General features: G+C 43.9%; 1 protein-coding gene across 3 annotated transcripts in view; it reads right to left on the reverse strand.

Moving 5' to 3' along the window:
• Positions 1-18,360, reverse strand: part of SLC38A1 (solute carrier family 38 member 1) — a 42,800-nt gene extending 24,440 nt beyond the window's left edge. The window contains exons 1-4 of one of the 3 annotated variants that reach the window (XR_005258969.1): positions 17,969-18,360; positions 9,154-9,366; positions 1,263-1,338; positions 577-692 (exon numbers count right to left, since the gene is read on the reverse strand). Coding sequence is in view for 2 of the 3 variants with exons in the window: in XM_038154114.1 (XP_038010042.1) it covers positions 577-692; positions 1,263-1,338; positions 9,154-9,272 (311 nt within the window). In the remaining variant the exon portion in view is untranslated. Of the gene's footprint in view, positions 1-576; positions 693-1,262; positions 1,339-9,153; positions 9,367-16,060; positions 16,203-17,968 lie in introns of those variants that run through there. The other 2 variants (XM_038154114.1, XM_038154115.1) reach the window with 2 other exon arrangements.
• Between the last annotated feature and the right edge of the window lie 727 nt (positions 18,361-19,087).

The raw sequence follows: 19,087 nt of genomic DNA on the forward strand, positions 1-19,087 counted from the left end.
GAAATTCTCCTTTATAAAAAGTCTCTTCCCCCCCCCCACAGGAGTTAAGTAGTCTACTTCAGTTCTTTTCTATACTAAAATCTTGGCTATATTTATGTTGGCTTTCAAGGACTCTCATTAAAGAAACTGTGGGAGTGAGATGAAAATATTATATGTAACATATAAAGGAAATAAATATTCTTGGTTTAAAAAGAAGTGTTTATTGCACTATGCTTTGAAGAAAGCTCTGGAAATCCTGTGACAGAAGTAAGAACTAGGTACTAACTCACTGCAATTATGACTATAGAATATTTTTGATGTCTATGTAGCTTGCAGAGCACAGGAAAAATCCCTGTCTAGGTCTGTAGTAAATAACATGGACTTAATTTTCTCTAGCACTACAAGTAGTGTTTTTTTTCTGCAAAAACATTTGACTGAAAAAAAAGATGTCTGAAACTTGTCACTAATATTTTCAGGCTTGAATGCTGTACTTGATTACACACGGACTATAAATCCTTCCACTTGCTAGCAGTGCATACATTCTTTAAACACAGTGAAATTCCATGGAGATCAGCTACTCACCACATGAATACTTACAAAAAAAGGAGAATTCCTGTGTTGGCCAAGGCAAAAGCAAGACCCAAAATCCCACTGCCCATAATTGCATTGCTAAGGTTGAAGACGGACATTCCCAGTGAAGTAGTTCCTGGGATCTGGAGAAATAAAGACAGATGTGTCAGCAACAGCTTGGAACAGAGCAGGAAAATGCACCTCTGCTTCAAATGCCATGTTTTGTGATGTATCAGATTTAAGTAACTACTGCTAAGAAAAGGAATTTAACAAAAATTGTTTGAAAGAGGAGAAAGTGTCGCTGAACTCTGTCACAGCTACGCTGCTCGCTGCCCAACAGGTTTTGTAAACTGACCTAAATGGTACAGGCAACACACAGCTCATACTGCACTTTCAGTTTTAAACTCCATCTTCCACTACACCTGAGAAACATCCTGGATGCGTAATTCATATATGGTAAAGCCATAAGTAACCACCACAACTTCCTGCCCAACAGAGGCCAGAGGGATTCCCTTGCCTCAACCCAACCAATATGCTTGGGGGTTTTGTTTTGGGGTTTTATTTAAGTGCTGATCCCAGGCAGTTCCCACTGGAAATTGAATTCAGTTATAGTTGTGTGTGCCCAGAACTTTTGAAGACAACATCTAAAGGCCTTTCATATACACAACATGCAGTTCCCTTTGACAAGGAACAGAGCAGTGAGAGAGACTTACATATTCATCACATTTCTTCTTCTCGAGGTGGCTGTTTGTGAGACTTCTTCTGCTTTCTCGATCCGAAATAAACTTGCTGAAAGAAGTCAGAGGATTTATTTCCAGCAAGTGCTTAGAAAATATGAACACAAGATCCTGTGAAGCAAGTACAACAAGAAACCAAACACACTTCTTCTTCCCCTCCCTATCAACCTCAAGACTCCTGGGCACCAGCTCAATTACTTCCTGCCTTGCCAGGCTGGAAGGTCCCAGGCACATGGCCCAGCGGGCAGTGGTGATGACCCCTCCACAGAAGAGGAAAGCATAACAGCATCCTGGGCACTGAGTATAAAATCAAGCAGTTGCAAGTCCTAAGTGGGGAACTTGGGACTGCAGCTACCACTGGCCAGAGACAAACCCCCGTCCTCTGCATCGTCCAAGGATTATGGGAGAGGCTTATATTCTTTTACAAGATTTTTGAGTCGAAATTATGATTGTGTATTGATACAACAAACCACAGAGTAAGATCTGACCCTATCTGCTGAGGATCCAGTTGACTAGAAACTGTAAGTAAAATTGTACTCTAAATTCTGTATTATGCTACTTATAGATTGCACTGCATTGATTCTGCTTGTTGAAATCCTGTGCCATTCTAATCATAAATTCTGTGCTACACTAATCGTAACACCCTGCTAAAAAATAAACCTGTAATCATAACTATAAATTACTGCCATCATCATTCTGCCAAGGATCCCTAAAAGATTTCACAGTCTCCTCACTGTCAGGTGGCACTGCAAAACCCTACATTACTACTGAAACCTAAAGCTGCCTGTCCTGGTTTAGGGGAAATTTGGGAGAAAACCTCCAAAGGGGTGCCTCTAGAAAGCAAATTCAAGTGGGCCCTCTCCCAGCTGGTTCAGGAAAAGATTTCCTTGGAGTAAAGTGGAAAAAACTGTTTATTTAACAGGCAAAGGACTCATCAGCACAGAAAATGAACAATATTAAACAATAAAACCTCTTGCCAATCTGAAGAGATGACAAACTCAGAAAGTTCTTTCATGGGCTGTGGCTCAGCTCACCCAGTCTGTCATCAATCCCTCCAGCGCTGGAAATGCCGCGGCCCAGGCCCAGCTTGGTGGCCACAGGTGCGAGCTGCCGGTGCTCCTCTGGGTGTTCAGTCCAGAGCAGGTTTAAACACGTCCAAGAAAAAGAAAAACCACAGTCCAGGGAACTTCTCTGCCTCAGCTAGCTAAAAACTAACTAAAAGCAAAGGACAGCTTGGTCTTGCCGTCTGTCCATCTGCAGACAACACAGTCCAAGAGAAGGATGCGGGAGAGCAAGTGCAGTTTCTGATAACAAACTGCACGCTTCTTCTCTCCCCCCCTCACTCTCAGAACCAGTCTTAAAGGTACAAAACTTATTTCTGGGCTAAACAGACAAATGGGGATACAAGCATCATGAAGTCACCCCAGGACACTGCCACATAGGGGTGGCATGGCTGGAGTTAAGAGGAGGAAGATGTGACACACATGCCACTGCTGGCTGGACAGTCCTGAAGCAGGCAACCTGCTCTGTTGGTACACTGTTCTGGGCTACTGGATTTTCATGTAAGTGTCTTGCAAAACTCAATGCTGAATTGACCATACTGCAAAATTAAACACTTCTGTGCAAGGAAACATAGAATAAACAGCTTTTCTTTCTCTTTACCCTTTATTTGTTCTGTGTCCTTGATGTATCCACATTTAGGAACTTACTGTCCCCCTGGGGCAGCGTTGGCAGCCTTGAGATTTACGACACTTCCCATTTGGATGTGCTGTTATTTTCTCACAGATCTTCTCTTCAGCAAACATGTTAGTTTGTATAAAGCATTCTTTCAGCTTTTCATCTTTTGAAGGTTTATGCACAATTAAGTCCCTGGCATCTTTGCTAATCCACAGATGGTTCTTAGTCTGCACTGGCTAATGCCTCAGCCATGGTACACGTCACATACCTAACCAGGGGCTGTCACCAAGTGTCAGAGCCCATTTTAGCTGTAGCTACATTAAGCTGGCTCTTCTTAAATTGAAGCAGACAAACCACACTGAACACGAACAGCAGCACTGCTAGTCCTTTCCCACAGTGGGATGTATAGTTCAAACTGTGACACAAAACTTTGCATCATCTCAATACATCCAGCAGTATTCAGGCTGGTAACAAGTCTGTGAACTTGTCAAAATCAAGACAGAGCTCGAGCAAAATTCCCTACTGCCCCAGTTGTGGCCTAATTAGTGATATGTATGCTAGCACAGCTTCTAAGGCTATGCCAAAATCATGCAGCTATAATGCTGCTGACTTGGCTTCCACAGCTGACACACTGGGCCTTGTGTCTTTAACATTTTGTGGTTATGCCTTAAATCCAGGCATAGATGGCAAAATGTAAGTAGTATTTTAGCTGGGTTTTTTACAATTTTGACTCCTGCCCATTGATCTGCTTTGATTTCCTTTAAATCAATAAAAAAGAACTATAGGCATCTCCTGTATTTTTTAAATACTAACTTCAAAATACTAACTAACAGAATATAGACATGATGTCAGATTTACCAACTCTAACACAGTTGGAATAGATGGCTGAACCTCCCCCACTATTTTATGAAGTGAAAAGCAACCACTTCTAAGATAAACTGATCTGAAATTAGCTTTCCAAAGCTCACCTTGTAGGTATTTCATCCTTGTGGAATAAAATCTCAACCTGATTCAGAGCATGTGCTTTTTCTCTTTCATGTCTGTTTAAAGCCCATCTCTTGAAAACAGGCAGCAGAGTGTGAACAGCTTGAAAAAGACATTCCAGCTCTCTCTCGAAACACCCTGCAGGCAATTTGTACAGGCAGGAGCACAGAGAAAAGTTTTGTCTCTTTTGGATTTGTAACTGATGCTGGGAACATCTGCAGACTTTGCCTTCTCCTGTCATTTATGGAGATCATGTGTCATTTTAGATTTTGTCAAGAGTTATGATAGAAGTCACTAGTCTGCTCCTCCCAGTTCTGCTCATCCCCCTGCAGCCAGTTCCCCCTTAATAATTACAAAAAAATAACAAATTTGTGCACACTATTATTATTGCCTGCTGGTATTAAACTTCCATGAAAATTATTGTTAAAAAACTAACACGGGATAAAGACAACATTTCAGTAACATTGCTTGAATATAAAAGTGACCACGGGGCTTTCCATTAGAATACTTCTGACAGAATAAACAGCTTCTGCAAAGCTGGTATCTTCCACAGACAACAAACATGTTATTTCCTTCTGGATATGACTTTGAGAGAACTAGTCTAATTTGATAAATTGATCCAAAGTACTTTTTTCTGAGTTAGTTCTAGCGTAAAAATGGAGTTGGCTTGTTGCCCAGCTAGGCTGCTCATCCACCCCACCTTCCCCACGTCACACTGCACTTTTCTCCATTTTTCTGTGTGATGTGTACAGGAGGGCAGAGTCAGATGTGGGAAGGAGGGGACTGGGACCCCAAACCATGAGGTACATAGCACTGAGCCCAGCTTTCTTATGGGGGACTTCCCAGCCCCAGGATAGCTTGCCCAAGCAGCCCAGCAGCAATGCAGTACAGGGGGTTGGGAGCTCTGCCTGTGCTGCATTTGCTGTTGCAGGCAACTTAACCTGCAAGTCCAGAGCAGCGGTCTGCCTTGGGACAACGCTTGGTGTGGCCATACCATACACCAGACAAGTTTTCCACAAATGAAAAATATTACTGATCTTAAATGAAATAAAATAGAAAAAGAAAAAAAAGTAGGGTGGAAGGTTATCCAATGAATTCAGCAGAAACAAATTTTATCAAGTTATTGCTTTTTATAAACTTTTTTTTTTCCAGGGTTTTTTTTTTCCTTAGAGCATATGAAAGGAAACATATGCTGGAGTACCAGAATTTCTAGTGAAACTGTGCCATGCATCTGCTCTGCTTAATAGACATGCTTAGAAAACAAGCCATTCATTGTCACAGAATGCTGTATTTTTGACCTTTACGGATATGACACAAATTAAGTGAAATGCCTGTTTATGCCGGCCTCTCCCAGGCCTTCCAAGGATCAGAGGCCAACTGTGAGAGGTGCTGTGGCAATGCACTGTAGGACTGTCCGTGCCATCAAAGCCTTGAGACTCCCTGACAAGCATGAAATTAATTTACACTCTTTGTTGTCTTCATTTCAAATGCTTTACCCATCACTGAAAGACATAACCTGTTCTCACGTATTTCTGCTTTCCTGTTGTGTTTCCTGTATCATAGCTAAGTATGAACAGAGAATACAAAACTTTTCAGATACATTAATGAAATATCCTGGCCAAGATATAATGAGCTCATCCTTTTAATGCATGAAGCCTCACAGCTGGTCTGGAAAGAATATCTTTATCTAATTATTTTCCTGGTTTGATTTAGTGCAAAGTAGAAACTTAACCTTATTGATAAAGAGGTTTAAAAAGGATGATGTTTAACTATGGTTTCCAAATTTAATTTATTTAAGGACTTCAATGAGAAATGTTTGATTAAGGTGATACCCCCAAGCTAACCACTTCAGCTAAGCAGAGTTAGCCAAAAACCATTTAGCCATCTCAGATACATTTAAACATAATTAAATTAAAATGGTATTTTACAATGCCTTAAACATTTGTTAGGGAAAGCTAGTTTTGCCAAGATGACAGAACTTTATCCTTAGGCAGCTTCTTAAACAGCATGCTAACTTGAGCAGTGGCAAAGATTTCCAGGGCAGGCATGAACAAGAAATGCAGAGGAAAGCTTGATCTGACTTATACTATGAAACTTGGACCAGATCTTAGCATACCTACTAACAACGTTGCTAACTGAACAAGGGGTGCTGATAACTTACTAGCAGCTGTAAACCAAGACAGGCATTCAGACATCAGCTTCTTGGGAGCATTGTCATAGTTACAGTCAAGGAGTAAGTTATCTAAATATGATTTACAATTATGTGCAGAGATGGCAGAGTTCTATAGCCAGGAGACAGAGTTAAAGTCACAAAATCCATGTCTGGGTTTCATGCAAATCTCTGAACTGACATTTTCAGAAGACATTCCCATTCAACATCTGCATACGAAGAAAAAGTCCTCTTAGTACAGCCTCTATAAATCAACATCCCCCACCTACATATATTTAGGCCCAGAAAAGGCTGGGCTTTTTCCAAGATCAAGAAATATTTGGAGTTTACAGACAGCTTTGGAATCAGTTTATGCCTGGTGTACCATCTCCAAAACACCCTTAAAAAGTTGCTCTACGCTGAGCTTGAAAAACTACATCCTGAGAGAAAGAATTTTTAAATTAAATACAGAGTGCAAAATCAAACAGGTTGAAACAACAAAAAAAGTAAGTTGGTTGAAAATTACAGATCTAATCTAAAGCTCAAGTGAAATCAACAGAAAAAGTCCCACTGATTTTGATGGACTTGGATATTTTACAAGGCCTCACATCACGTGCCAGGCAGCACAAAATGTGTTGCTCCCTATGCCTGTTAACCTCTTACTCCACGGAAAAAAAGGTGTTTGCCAAAATAGTTATAGGAAGGGACTAACCACATCCTTTCAGGATGCACAGGTGCAGAGCAGGATATGCCTGCCTGCTCCTCACACAGGATGACATGGAGGTGCTTGCACAGGGCAGCAGCTGTGGGTGGCTCAGTGACAGCCTCAGCCCCAGGGCATGCTGGCAGGGCTGCACTGGTGCCAACGTGCTGCTGCACTAGTGCCAGCTGTGGTCAGCGCAAGCTGCCTTGAAACTCTCGGTTTGGACATGGAGGGTGACATGAACAAACTGAGATATACAGGGCAAAATAATCATGCCTGGGATGCAAGTAGCTGTCCCATGATTGCCTGGGCAGAGGGCTAAGAGAACCATAAGAAGCTATATCCTATAGCCAAATGATAGATCCTCCTTCTGCAGAGGAAGCAAGCTCTTCAGAAAGGAATAGAAAATTGTGAAATATGTTAACCTACCCTAAGAGCCAGAAATTCTGCCTCTGAGTTTCTGACCCTCCTTCCTCACTCCACTTTTCTTCTTCCTTTTGCAGGCAGTCTGGATCCAGCCCAGATCTTGCCACACTTACTCCACAGAGCACATTGTGACCACAGAGGACCAGGCACATACAGCACGCTCCTTCCCCACCCTCCATAAACATTCACTGACAATGAAGCGCCAGCAGGGCTTTTCCCCATAACAGTTACTGATGGCATCAGCCAAAGTGCTGGGGAGGCACAGCCAGCCCGGTAGAGCCACTCCTTGTCTCAAGGATATAAATCCTCAACAGCCTCCAGGGAGTGAATTCACCACTGTCAGCCCCTAAGCTCCTCTCCTTACAACATGAACCAGCAGGAAAGCAAGCAGGTTCATACTGGAACTGTTTTGTTTTGGCAACCTTGGAGGGCTTTTTGTCTTTCTCTTGCCTTTCTGGGTTGGTTTTTTTTTTTTTTTTTTTTTTTTTTGTTTTTTTTTTGTTTTTTTTTGGTGTTGTTCTTTTTTATTTTTTTTAACAGAAGTGGTTTGTGTTTCGTTTTGGCACTTTCCATCAAAGCAGTTGCATCAGAAAATTCCTGACCAGCTCTAATCTTCATCAGCGCAGCTGCGCTGCGGTCACAGCACCACCCGCCCTGCCCTGCCAGTGAAGGCCCCAGGACTTCCCCGGGGCTGGAGGGAGGGCTGGCACTCTCCTGCCCCCACCCCCGGGCCCCCTGCTCTGTCCCACGGTACGCCTGGCTGGTTTTGCTACTTGAATGGTGTAGACAATGCTGGGTGCTTTTTCCCACACCTGTCACCAAGATCCTTGTCCACCCATGCAGTTGCGAGTCTCACAACCGACTCTAACCTCACCTGGGAAAAAACAGCTCTGAATTTCATTTTAATGCTAGAAAGTGAGTTTCTTACTTAGCTGGAGAGAATGCTGCCTACAGGAAGAAAAGGCAAGAGAAGAAGCTTTTAAAGATCATAAAATAGGTGGCGGCAGCCCTGCAGAAGAGATCACAATAATGTTCTGGCACGGGCTTCCCAGCAGGGCTGGATCCTCTGCAGGCACTGACTGGCCCTGTGCTCCACCTTGGTTTGCAATATTTGAACAGGAAGTTTGATCAAAACAGAGCTTCCTATTTTACAGCTCACAAAATACAAGCAGGGTCTGTCAGCAGGTCTTTGCTGTAAACTGTATGGATCAGCACCTGTTGGAGGCTGGCAGCAAGGGCTGCAGAACTGCTCTCTGGAGAAAAGGCAGCTCTTCAGAAATGACTGTAAGCTTCCAGAAAAAGCCAACAGCCTAATAATTGTATTGATAATAATTGTAACTAATAATTTTCACCAATATCAATGCATTTTGTTTAACCTTGATCTGAGTTAGGTGTAAGACACTGTTTTACCATCTTCTTGCCACATCTGCCTCAAGGGAGCAAACCGCTGCCCAGTTTATCTTGTCAAAATGCAAATACAGACTGGAACTACAATTGCTGCCAACCACACCAGCTGTAACTCCCCAGAAGCTTGGATACATGGAGGTGGCCAGACAAGCTAAAATTGTCATACCAGAGATTAAGAGTCAACTAAGAGACTTCCTCAAAATTATGCCATCATATTGTTATTACTTCTTTGCTGTGTGGAAGCAGACATCTAAAAATGTTGGCTTTTTGCTGCATTATATGTTTATGAATTTTATTAGACTAATTTGAAAGATTCAAAATTATGAATAAATTGCTACTCTGTTTGCTTTATCTGCTATTGCAGCCTATGCCCAACAGATGTTATGTATGAAATTCAAATTACATCTTCAAATGGAGCATGACTTGGTAATGAATAATTCAAGATATATACTGAAAATTAGAATGCTGTTTTTAAACAGCGTGTTTCTTAGCAGAGGCAACGTCAGTGGAAAAATACTTACCTATTTATCTGGCCATTTTCCACCTCTGTGAAATCATTTGAATCATTGCTGATGTTATCATCTTCAGGGACAGTCATATTCTGCAATTCGGTCAGTTCTAATCCAGCTTTGAACGGCATGCTGAGTGAGGAGCTGTGCCTATCCAAGTGGTTCTTCAGATACTAGTGTTTGGTTGATATCTTGTGAGTAAACTGCAGCCACAGTGTCAGCAGCCTAAATAAAACAAAAGGAAAAAATCCAAGATGCATACCACCAACAGCAGGCAATATCACCAGGAGAAACCAGTGAAACTCGCACAGGAGGGACATCCATACCAACCAATTTTGTACTGTTAGATGGACCTCAGGTTATCATCTAAACACATTGCAGAACAGTAGTAACCTTGTATGTCTTAATGAGATCAACCTCACTAACCTTATACATTTACCCTGTCCTGCAATCTATTGCTGAAGACAGTACTTTTTTTTTTTAACTTGAGAGCAAACCCAGCCTGTTTGCTTCAGGAAAAAAGATTAACCTCAAATAAAGGAATAAAAATTATTTGCTTGCCCAAGTCTGTCCCAATTCAGTATCTGCTGTTCGTTGTCTGTATACTCTCCATTCTTACTTAAAAATATAAAATACATGTCCACGCTGATGCTAAGTGGGATACAAAGAGGGATAGAGTTATCCCAGCACTCTGTTCTACTAATACATGTATTCCAACCTGTTAAGGATTTTTGGAAAAGCACAGGTGCACTGGATGCTTTGTTTAAATTTTTGGATGGTTAAACTTGTTATGAACAAGGAGAGAAACAGAAAAAACCAAAATCCCTAAGCTCACGTGTCACAGAAAGAAAGAGCAATGTATACCTTGTGTCAAGCAGTTACTATCTAGAGACCAGGAGATCTCTTTTCGCATAGATGTGTTCCATAAAAGCACAGAGAAGAACACCAAAGGCAGATCAGAGAAGCCTGCTACAGTGACATACTTCCTCATCAGCAATGCAAATCAACTGAAAGACTAATATTTTCCGGAGCTACAACTCCAGCGTGGTAGTGAGGCAACAGTATGTTACAAACAAGCTCCTGCACCACAGCTCTCTCAATTCCCATTTTATGAATGAATTTCCTGCGGTATTGCCAAACAACTATTCAGCCTGGGGTACGTGGTGAACCTTCAGACACCAGATTAATTTGGGGATATTTTAAAATTCTCAGGGCTACTTCAAAGCCATCAGACTGCATGCAGCCAAAGAGGCATGAGCATCCCCAGGCTCTTGCAGGGCGAGACAGGAGGATGTAGTTCACTTGTTCAGTTATGACACCTGCCTGTTTCAAATTAAGTTTACAGAAGCCAGTACTTCTGTTTTATACCACATCCCCACCACACAGAAGATAGCTTTGCAAACGAGCAGTTTTTTCCCTGTAAATACTTTCTCAGAAACGCCGTTTGCAATTCCTCAAGAGCCCATCCTGTCCAAAGTTCAGGTGCCAAGTTTAAAGGCTACCCTCCAGGCCAACAGCAGGATCCCTTCCTCTGCAACTGAAGGAGCAGCTAAGCATGTGATTATAGTGGCAAACACTGCCTGGTGCAAGGGTAGAGTTTGGGGTGTGTGAGCTGGGTACTTTTCAACTCCTCTGCAAAAGAGATTTCCACTATAGATACCAAGAAAACCGCTCAGGTATTAAAATGTTGGCACAATAAAATATTAAAAAAAAGAAAAATTGATTTCAGCTGCTGATAAATAAATGCAGACTGGCAAGCAGAGGGTGGTTTTAGCATTCTGGAACAGTCTTCCCAGAGGCTGCAGGGATAAAATAGTCTACCTATTTTGGAAGAGAAGCACAATCTTTTTATAAAAGGATAAAGCCACAGGAGACAGTGACTGCTGAGGTGGCAAGGACCAAGTCCACTGAATTCTGAAGTTTCTTGTGACCATGAGTTCCTAAAATAAACAATTTTTTAAGAGAGCCAGCAACCTCTGTACCAGGATCTGGGTCCCCTGGCATTTTAAAGCCTGTGTAAAGGTTCAGCTGAGATTCAAGCAGAGAAGCTTTTCCTTTGGGCACCGTTTTGCATCATGATGCCCAGGAGGTTTTTCAGAAGTGCCTTGACATTGCCTGTGCTTAATAAATAAATTCCCCATTAAGTGTTCCAAAATCAGGTGCTGAAATTAGCAGCAGTGTGAGGTAAGCAGAGCACTGGAGAGGAGCAGGCTGCACAGCTCGCTGTCGTGTGGCTCCAGCTTCACCCTCTGCCCCTGAAACACTGCAGCACCAGACTGGCAGGAGCACAGCTCCCTGCTTCATTCCCAAGGAATCTTTGCAGCACAAAAGTGACAAGCTTTCTCTGTTTCAACCAAAACCCTGCTTCTACAGAAAACTAATTGAATGAAGACTCTTCAAGGGCATGTAGTGATAGGACAAGGGGGAGTGGCTTTAAACAGAAAGAGGACAGGTTTAAGCTAGATATTAGGAGGAAATTCTTCACGATGAGGGTGGTGAGGCACTGGAACAGGTTGCCCTGAGAAGTTACAGATGCTCCATCTCTGGAGCTGTTCAAGGTCAGGTTGGATAGGGCTTTGTACAACCTGGTGTGGTGGAAGGTGTCCTTGCCCATGGGAGAGGGGTTGGAACAAGGTGATCTTGAAGCTCTTTTCCAACCTAAACCCTTCCACGATTCTATAGGACAGAGCAAAATCTTAGAGCAAGCTGAAGCACCAGCAATCATTTCAGCAGACTCCATGTTTCAGACAGATGAGTTGCTTGCTCCTGAAGCATCATGACAGTGGGCACATCTCTGAATATGTGTCAGGTTCTTGCTAGGGTAAGTGATTTACTAAAAAACCACCATAACAAAAACAAACAAACAAAAAAATCTTGAATGAAATAATGCATAGCACTTCCAAGTATGAGAAAACCTGATCTCAGCGTCAAAACATGAGGTGGGTGAGGAGAGAGTGGTGGGGCTGAGAACTGAAGTTTTCATTGTCATGGCATGAAATCATCACAGATCTTTGGCAAAGTAAAACCAACATGTCCTCTGCATCTCCACCTATAAAATTAAGATGATAATAGAGACTCTAACACTCAGTTTGTGAAATGCTTGAAGATTTAGAGACAAAGGGTGATACAAGGGTGATGCCTAGAATAAAACACTATGCAAATCACAAAATTTTTGCAAGGATAACTTTAGCTTAGAGATATTCTTTGTCACTGCTAATTACTCTGGGCACTCTCCACAGTCAATGGAGTATAGGTGGTCACACGAATTTCATCCCCAAATCACCTACTCTAAACTTCAAGTTCACCCATGTGACAAATCGCAGAGCCTAAATAAAATCTAAAATCCCAAAAGGTTAGGGTTCATGTCAACTGGCTTAATTCCCTACAAACCGAGTGTCCACTCCAGACCTGTCACTTGACCTCTACAGCAGAGCCTGGTGCTGCTGGAGGACAACCCCCTGACCCATGGGAGGGGTCTGCAGTCACACTGAGCAATTGCAATTGCAATAGCTTTGCTCTCAAAAGGAGATTCAACATTGGGACAGCTGAGCAAGTTGCCACCTCAGGTGTACGTGCCGCTAGTGCTGTGAGAAAAAAATCCCAAAATTGCTTCAACTAATAAAAATTCACAATATGTTGATACTGAGCTATAATGGAAGCAGCAGGGTAATATTTGTACTTTTGCAGCCTTTTCATTCAAGAAATGTCTTAAAAGACATGCAAATAAAAATGCTATGTTGGCAAGAGTTCTTAGGCTGAGCTTTATTCCTAATTCACATTGAAAGACAGTAAATAATCATGTGAATAGTGACTGCAGAAATTCCAATCACCTCAGCCACTATGCCTACTACTCTGTCCTACTACTCAGCCTTAAACCTCTCAAAAGGAAAACTTCCAGAGACCTACCATCAAACCTCTCCTTCCAGACACACACTTAGTAAATCATAAAGGACAAATCAGAATTTTGCTCTTGCTTCAAATTTTTCTACTCAGATGGGCAAGCACTCTTGTAAAAGGCATCACCCGAAGAGAAAATCAGCAAAGCGCTAATGACTCTTCAAAACAAACCTCAAGGATCTGTGTTTGGTAGCTGACCCAGCTACTCCGTTTAGCAGAAAAAGCATTGCTCTGGCCTAGCAGCTTGGCTTTCTCTTTAAATATCCTATGATATGTCTTGTAAAAGCCATTACAGATAATTTATTTGCTGTGTGCTCCTTGCAGAATATGGGAAAGATTACAACTGGTCACAACTTCAGGAGGACTATGAGATGACACAAGAAGATAAAATGAGTTTATTATTTTCAAGGACACCGAGACCTTCACAAGCCATTAAAACATATTCCAAGAACTGTAGTAATTTTTTTCAGTTGACTTGTGAAACATAAAAAAAAAATAAATCCTTGCAACTCCATTTTCCTGGACTGTAAAAATTCCACAACAGCAGTAATGGGATCAAAAACTTTATGTTTGAAAAAAAATATGATAATACAGACAATCTGTTTCTTCTGGTTCATGCATGAGTCCTTTCTAGGCCATACATGGAAGAGGTATAATCTCAGAAAACATTTTGCCAGAAGCTGTGTTTCTAAAAAGAACATCATCACTCCTGGTAGTTATCACAACGGCTTAATTCACGCGCCGTATTTTTTTCATATCCTGTAAATGACACAGTTCCAAAAGTGTCATCTTAAGGCACATGGCTGCTCAAAAGCCGACCCAGTATGTGAGAGGCATTTGGGCAAGTGGTCAGTCTGGACCACATCTATTCCATCTCTGAATACGCTTTTTGCAATATGCCCTTTTTTTCACTGGGCACTTCATTCACTGCGCACTTCCTGCAGTCAAATGGTCTTGGGGCTGGTAAATATCCAAGACACACTAAGCACTTTTAACTATGGAAATCAAGATAATTTGCTCAAAAGACAAAATGTGACTCAACTGTCTTCTCGAAGAGAGTTTTGCCAAGAAAAACTTGGTTGGTTACAAGTCATCAGAACCCTGCACTTGAGTTTCGCACAAGCTGTTTTTATTCCTGTAAAGCCTGAGATGTGATACATCTTTCTTTGCTCATACTTTTGAAAGTTCTTTCAAAGAAGAGCAATATGACCAGTAAGACACCGTGGATATAAATAATGAAACACAGAGACTGAAACTCTGCGTATGGACTATTCATTTAAATGACAGAAAGCTAGAATAGGCTTTATACGTAACAGTATCACACTGGGAGGCAGGGAAACAGCTATCACCTTTTTGTTCTGCATTGGTGACACCTGACATGAGGGACACAAAGCTCCAGACTTACTCCTCATCTACAGAAAGGACAAAATGGAGAGATTAGAGAAGAGCCACTGAGATAACAAAGAGCTTGGGAATTAGACTGACTCACATCCACTGAGCAAACATCTGCAGTGCTTGAAATGTCATTGCCTCCAGCTCCTCAGCTCTGCCCCTCTGCAGCAGGCTGCAGCCACAGGAGCAGTGGAAGGAAGCGGGCTCATCCCAGCCCCAATGGTGTCCCAGCTGGGCCCAGATGCCACAGAGAACCAACAGGGGGCTGGCACATGGCTGTCCTGCCCCTTGGGGCAGTGCCAGGATGAGGGCAGTGTGGTGGCCAGAAGGCCTTGGCGCTGCTGCAGCCATTTGCTTGGTGTCTGCAAGCCGCCACCCTCATCCCCAGGCTCCTCTCTCTCACAGCCTCCATGGCATGCAGGATGGAACCAGCTAAAAGATAAGATAGGGGGTGGGAAAACAAGTGGCAGAAGTCCTGGGAAGGAAGCTCAGAAAGGGTGCCATAAAACAGAAGTGATGAGAACAAATGTGGATTGTCAGCCTTTCTCTTGGTAGCGCACGACCTTGTGCTGCAACAGGAAAATGTTCCTGCTCTGCCCCATCACTCTCCACACTGCCCTTCCATGCTGCCATGAAGAAAGAGAAGACAGTCCCAAATTAAGTTTCGACAGGCTACTCAGCTGATCAAAGACAGGTAAATAAAAACCAAAAAAATCCCAGTCTGATTCACCAAGTGATTCATTACTTTAGGCAAAACACTTAAAGATGAGACATAAAGGAAAATGGTTTTAAGCACATTTTTGTTCTGAGCCCTTCCCAGTCAAATTAGGAAAGGCATTTGGCAGAGGAATATAGTCACATTTTTTCCTAATTATATTTCTTTGTGAAATCCTCTCGACTGTCTTGGTTTTCAGAAGAGATCCCACAACCCACCGCCACGAATAAACGTGCTCTTGTCTTCCACAGAAAGTGGAAATGCTGTATGAGTGGGGCTTTATGGGTCACTGCAACAAAACACACTATCCAGATGTATTTCTAAGGGTTAAACAGCAGCTCTGAAATTCCCATTTAAATAAACTTTTGTACTACAGAAGGAAGAATCCTTTGTATAAGTTCACGTGTAACTCACCTTTCCTCTGCCCCAGTTTACAAGTAATTTCTCTGCCTCAGTTTTCTTGATTGTAAGAGACTCAAAGCAGTATTTACCTGATAAGCTTGGGCAAATATTTTAAGAGCTAACTGCAAAACATGTAAAAGCTGCCATTTTTCCCAAGAGCAGCTGCTCAAACTTCTTGGATTGGATTAAGGTCACAGCAGTAAGTATCCATCAGAAAGAAAACTGAATTCAGGCTTAAAATATTTAAGTATTTCCACAACATCCACTTGTCTTCACAACACAAACTTGTAAGTGACGGTTATTATCATGTTAGTTGCTACACAGATTCCAAGAGAAATGAACAATATGCTAAAGAGAGAGAGAAGAGCACAGGAGAGAGTCCCATTTCTGCTCGGTCACCACTCTTACACTGCTAAGAACAAGCTCCCAAAACAGCAAACACAGACAAAATGTAGGACAGAGACCCAGGATGAGCAGCCTCCAAGCAGGAAGGCCAAGAGAGCACTGCCTCACCTTCCATCCTTTAAAACCCTTGTAAAAAGCAGGATTTGGGCACGAAGGACAATTGATCCTCCACATTTGACAGCAGCCTGCAGAAAGCCTCAAACTCAGGGGATAATCCTCTTCACACGGGTATGTGCAGCTTGGTGCTGACTGCCAACAACCGTCTCCCATCCTCACCCAGCCTGGAGAGCCCAGTTGGTCCAACTACAGCATAAATAGTCTCAAGTGATGAGACAGAGGGTGCTGCAGTGTGCTTCAGTGAAGTGCTCTCTCTATGGTGCCTCTTGAAAAGAAAAAAACCCCGACCTTCCGAAAAGACAAAGTCAAATAGGAGTCATTCAGTACGACAGTGAGGCAGATCCCATTTTAGTCAGTGAATTTCCATCGAGCCTCAGCAGAAGGCCTCTGCTCACCAGCAATATGGCAGTTTGGAGATTTCACGCAGGTTTTGCAAAGCGGATTTCAGCGCCATTTCGGCAGGGGCTCCTAGCCTGGAAAGGGCAGTTCTTGATACCTATATCCTTCAGCAACAGATGGAATTTCCTTTTAGAGGGTTTTTAAACAAAGCTGGTGTTTTGGTAGCAAATGAAGTAAAATTTAGATGCAGGATGCTGTTTCTTTCTCCCCCTGCAGCTGTTTCTATTACATCTGATCTATGAAGGTTATTCTCAGAATGTAGGGGTTTTTTGCTTTGTTATGGTTTTTTATTCCTGCAATATATTTTATCAACTAAAATGTATCTTTTTCTCACACTTTACTTCTAGAACAATGCCTGTTCTATGTTATTTTGCCTTTCAAGCACAAGTAAAAGCCAAACAAACCTGAAGGTGAAGGAAGCAAAGCACAGGTTCCTATTTATAATTTGGACTAGAGGTTGGTAGAAATGCCCCACAGCAGTCTGGGACTCTGAACAGCCTGCGGACACGAGGTGAGATCAGCTGGTAGCACAAGGAAACTATAGCTTCTCCTTCCATACAACCAGCTGCCAGATCCTGGGTTTATTTCAGTCCTTCCAATGTCACATAAACAAAGCACGGCTTTACACACCTCATCGTCTCCTCCCTCGCAAGGAAAGAGACATCCTAGCTACAGGTAGCATGACGAACTCTGCAAAACAATGGAACAAATCCCCTGCCACAAGAGCGAGCTGGACGTACACACACGTGAGCCAGTGCAGCCCCGGGCATTCACTGGGGCCTCTTTTTGTTCTCGCCTTCGCTCACGGAAAGCGACCACCTCAGCTGTTACTATGTATTTACGGGCAGCACCACACGCGTGCGCGCCCTGGGCCCAGCCTGCATTTTCGGAATACCGTAAAACTTGCACCGGCCCCATGGCAGCGCTGGGTTTAAGGGAAAGGCAGGAACGTTCCCCGGGCCCGGCTGCACCGCGGCCGCGCACCCTGCGGGGGCTGCGGCACCCGCGACCCGGCCGTCATAAGGGGCAATCCAGTTATCATTACTACATTTTTAATCGCTGCCAGCGGAAGCCCGTAGCCGCAGGCTGCCACGTTTTCGTTGTATTTCTGCGGGTTTTGCTTGCTTGTGGGTTTTTTCCATGCCCGCCTGAGCAGTCGGCGAGGGCAGCATCGCCTCCCGCCTCCGGCGCGGCAGCGCGCCCCAGCCGCGGGGAGATGCCGCATGGCCGCCCGGTGCCCGCGTCCCCTCCGCCCCGCCGGGCTCCCCGAGCCCCGCCCGGCTCGCTGCCTGCATTTTTAGGGCTTGCGATGGGCAGTACCAGGGGCGAGCGGACACGTTTCGCAGGGGATGGGGGAGGGCTGCGCCGACGGCGGGGACAAAGCGCGGGCGGCGGCGGCTCCGGGCTCCGGCCCGCGCTGCGCGGCCGCGCCGCGGAGACAAAGGGTGCGCGGGCAGCCGCGGCCCCATCGCTCCGATTGCATTAGCTGCTGCTGCCTACCTTCCCCAGGAGCCGCGGGGACCCTCTGAGAAGCGATCCACCTTTTCCGCCGGGATCCGACTGGAATCGGATTATTACAGTGATAAAAATAATTACAGTGATAAAAATAAAATGAAATTTGATTAAAAAAAAAAAAGAAGAAGAAGAAGAAGAAGAAAAAGGGGCGAGAAGGGGAACGACGAGAGAGATGCCTTTCCTCCTCCCGCCGCGCCTGTGTGTGCATGTGGAGGTGGGCGGGCTGGCGGGAGAGCGCCGGGAGCGCGCCGCGCGGGCCCGGCGCCGGGGCCGCGCCATCCATCAGGTGCTGCGGGGCGCGGAGACTCCGCGGACCGGCCGCTCACACGTGTCCCCACAGGGGACCCACGGGCCCCCCGACACGCCCAGGTCCCCGGCAGCATGGACGTTCAACACCTTTCCTTTAGAAAAAAAAAAAAAAAAAAAAAAGAAAAGAAAAGAAAAAAAAAGTAATTTTTTACTCTTTTTACAACAACACACAATCTTTTTTTTTTTTTCACGCCACGGTTGGCCACAGGAGAACCCCTCCTGGCAGACAGGCTGGGCTTTTGTGACTTGAAAGGGCTACGGAAGATCTGGCACTATTTATTCTGTTAGCCGATTTCCTGTTCTGTCGTGCTGCAAGTGCTGAAAATGTTGCCATTTGTGCAAGAGGTCGGAGCATTTCCTGCTGGGGCAAGACGCCTTCCTCAAAATGAACGGGGAATTCAATGCACAGGTGATTTGCTGCAGCTTGTTATTTCCATCCTAATATCTAGAAAGCATTGCATGAGCTTTTTGGCTTGGAAAAAACTTTTCAAGAACTAACCTGAAGCAAGATGGTATTGCAGCTGTCCTTGGCTTCCCTCCCCTATGGAACACATGACTTGCATGGGATATCACAAGGCAAAGAATGAAAGGGTGATGGAGCCTGTGGGTTTGGGTGCAGTTTGCCTGGCTACCCAAGGAGGGTATTGGCTTCTGGGAATCTTTCATGGCAACTCTTTCAGAAGCTTCTTGAGGTGCTTGCTCTGGAATTTCCACTACTGTTTCTCCTAAATGTCAGGCCAAAAAGGCAGATGACACACATGAAGAACTGTGGTTTTCAAATTACTGACTTTGCAT

Source organism: Motacilla alba, chromosome 1A (assembly GCF_015832195.1).
Source record: "Motacilla alba alba isolate MOTALB_02 chromosome 1A, Motacilla_alba_V1.0_pri, whole genome shotgun sequence".
Taxonomy (NCBI): domain Eukaryota; kingdom Metazoa; phylum Chordata; class Aves; order Passeriformes; family Motacillidae; genus Motacilla; species Motacilla alba.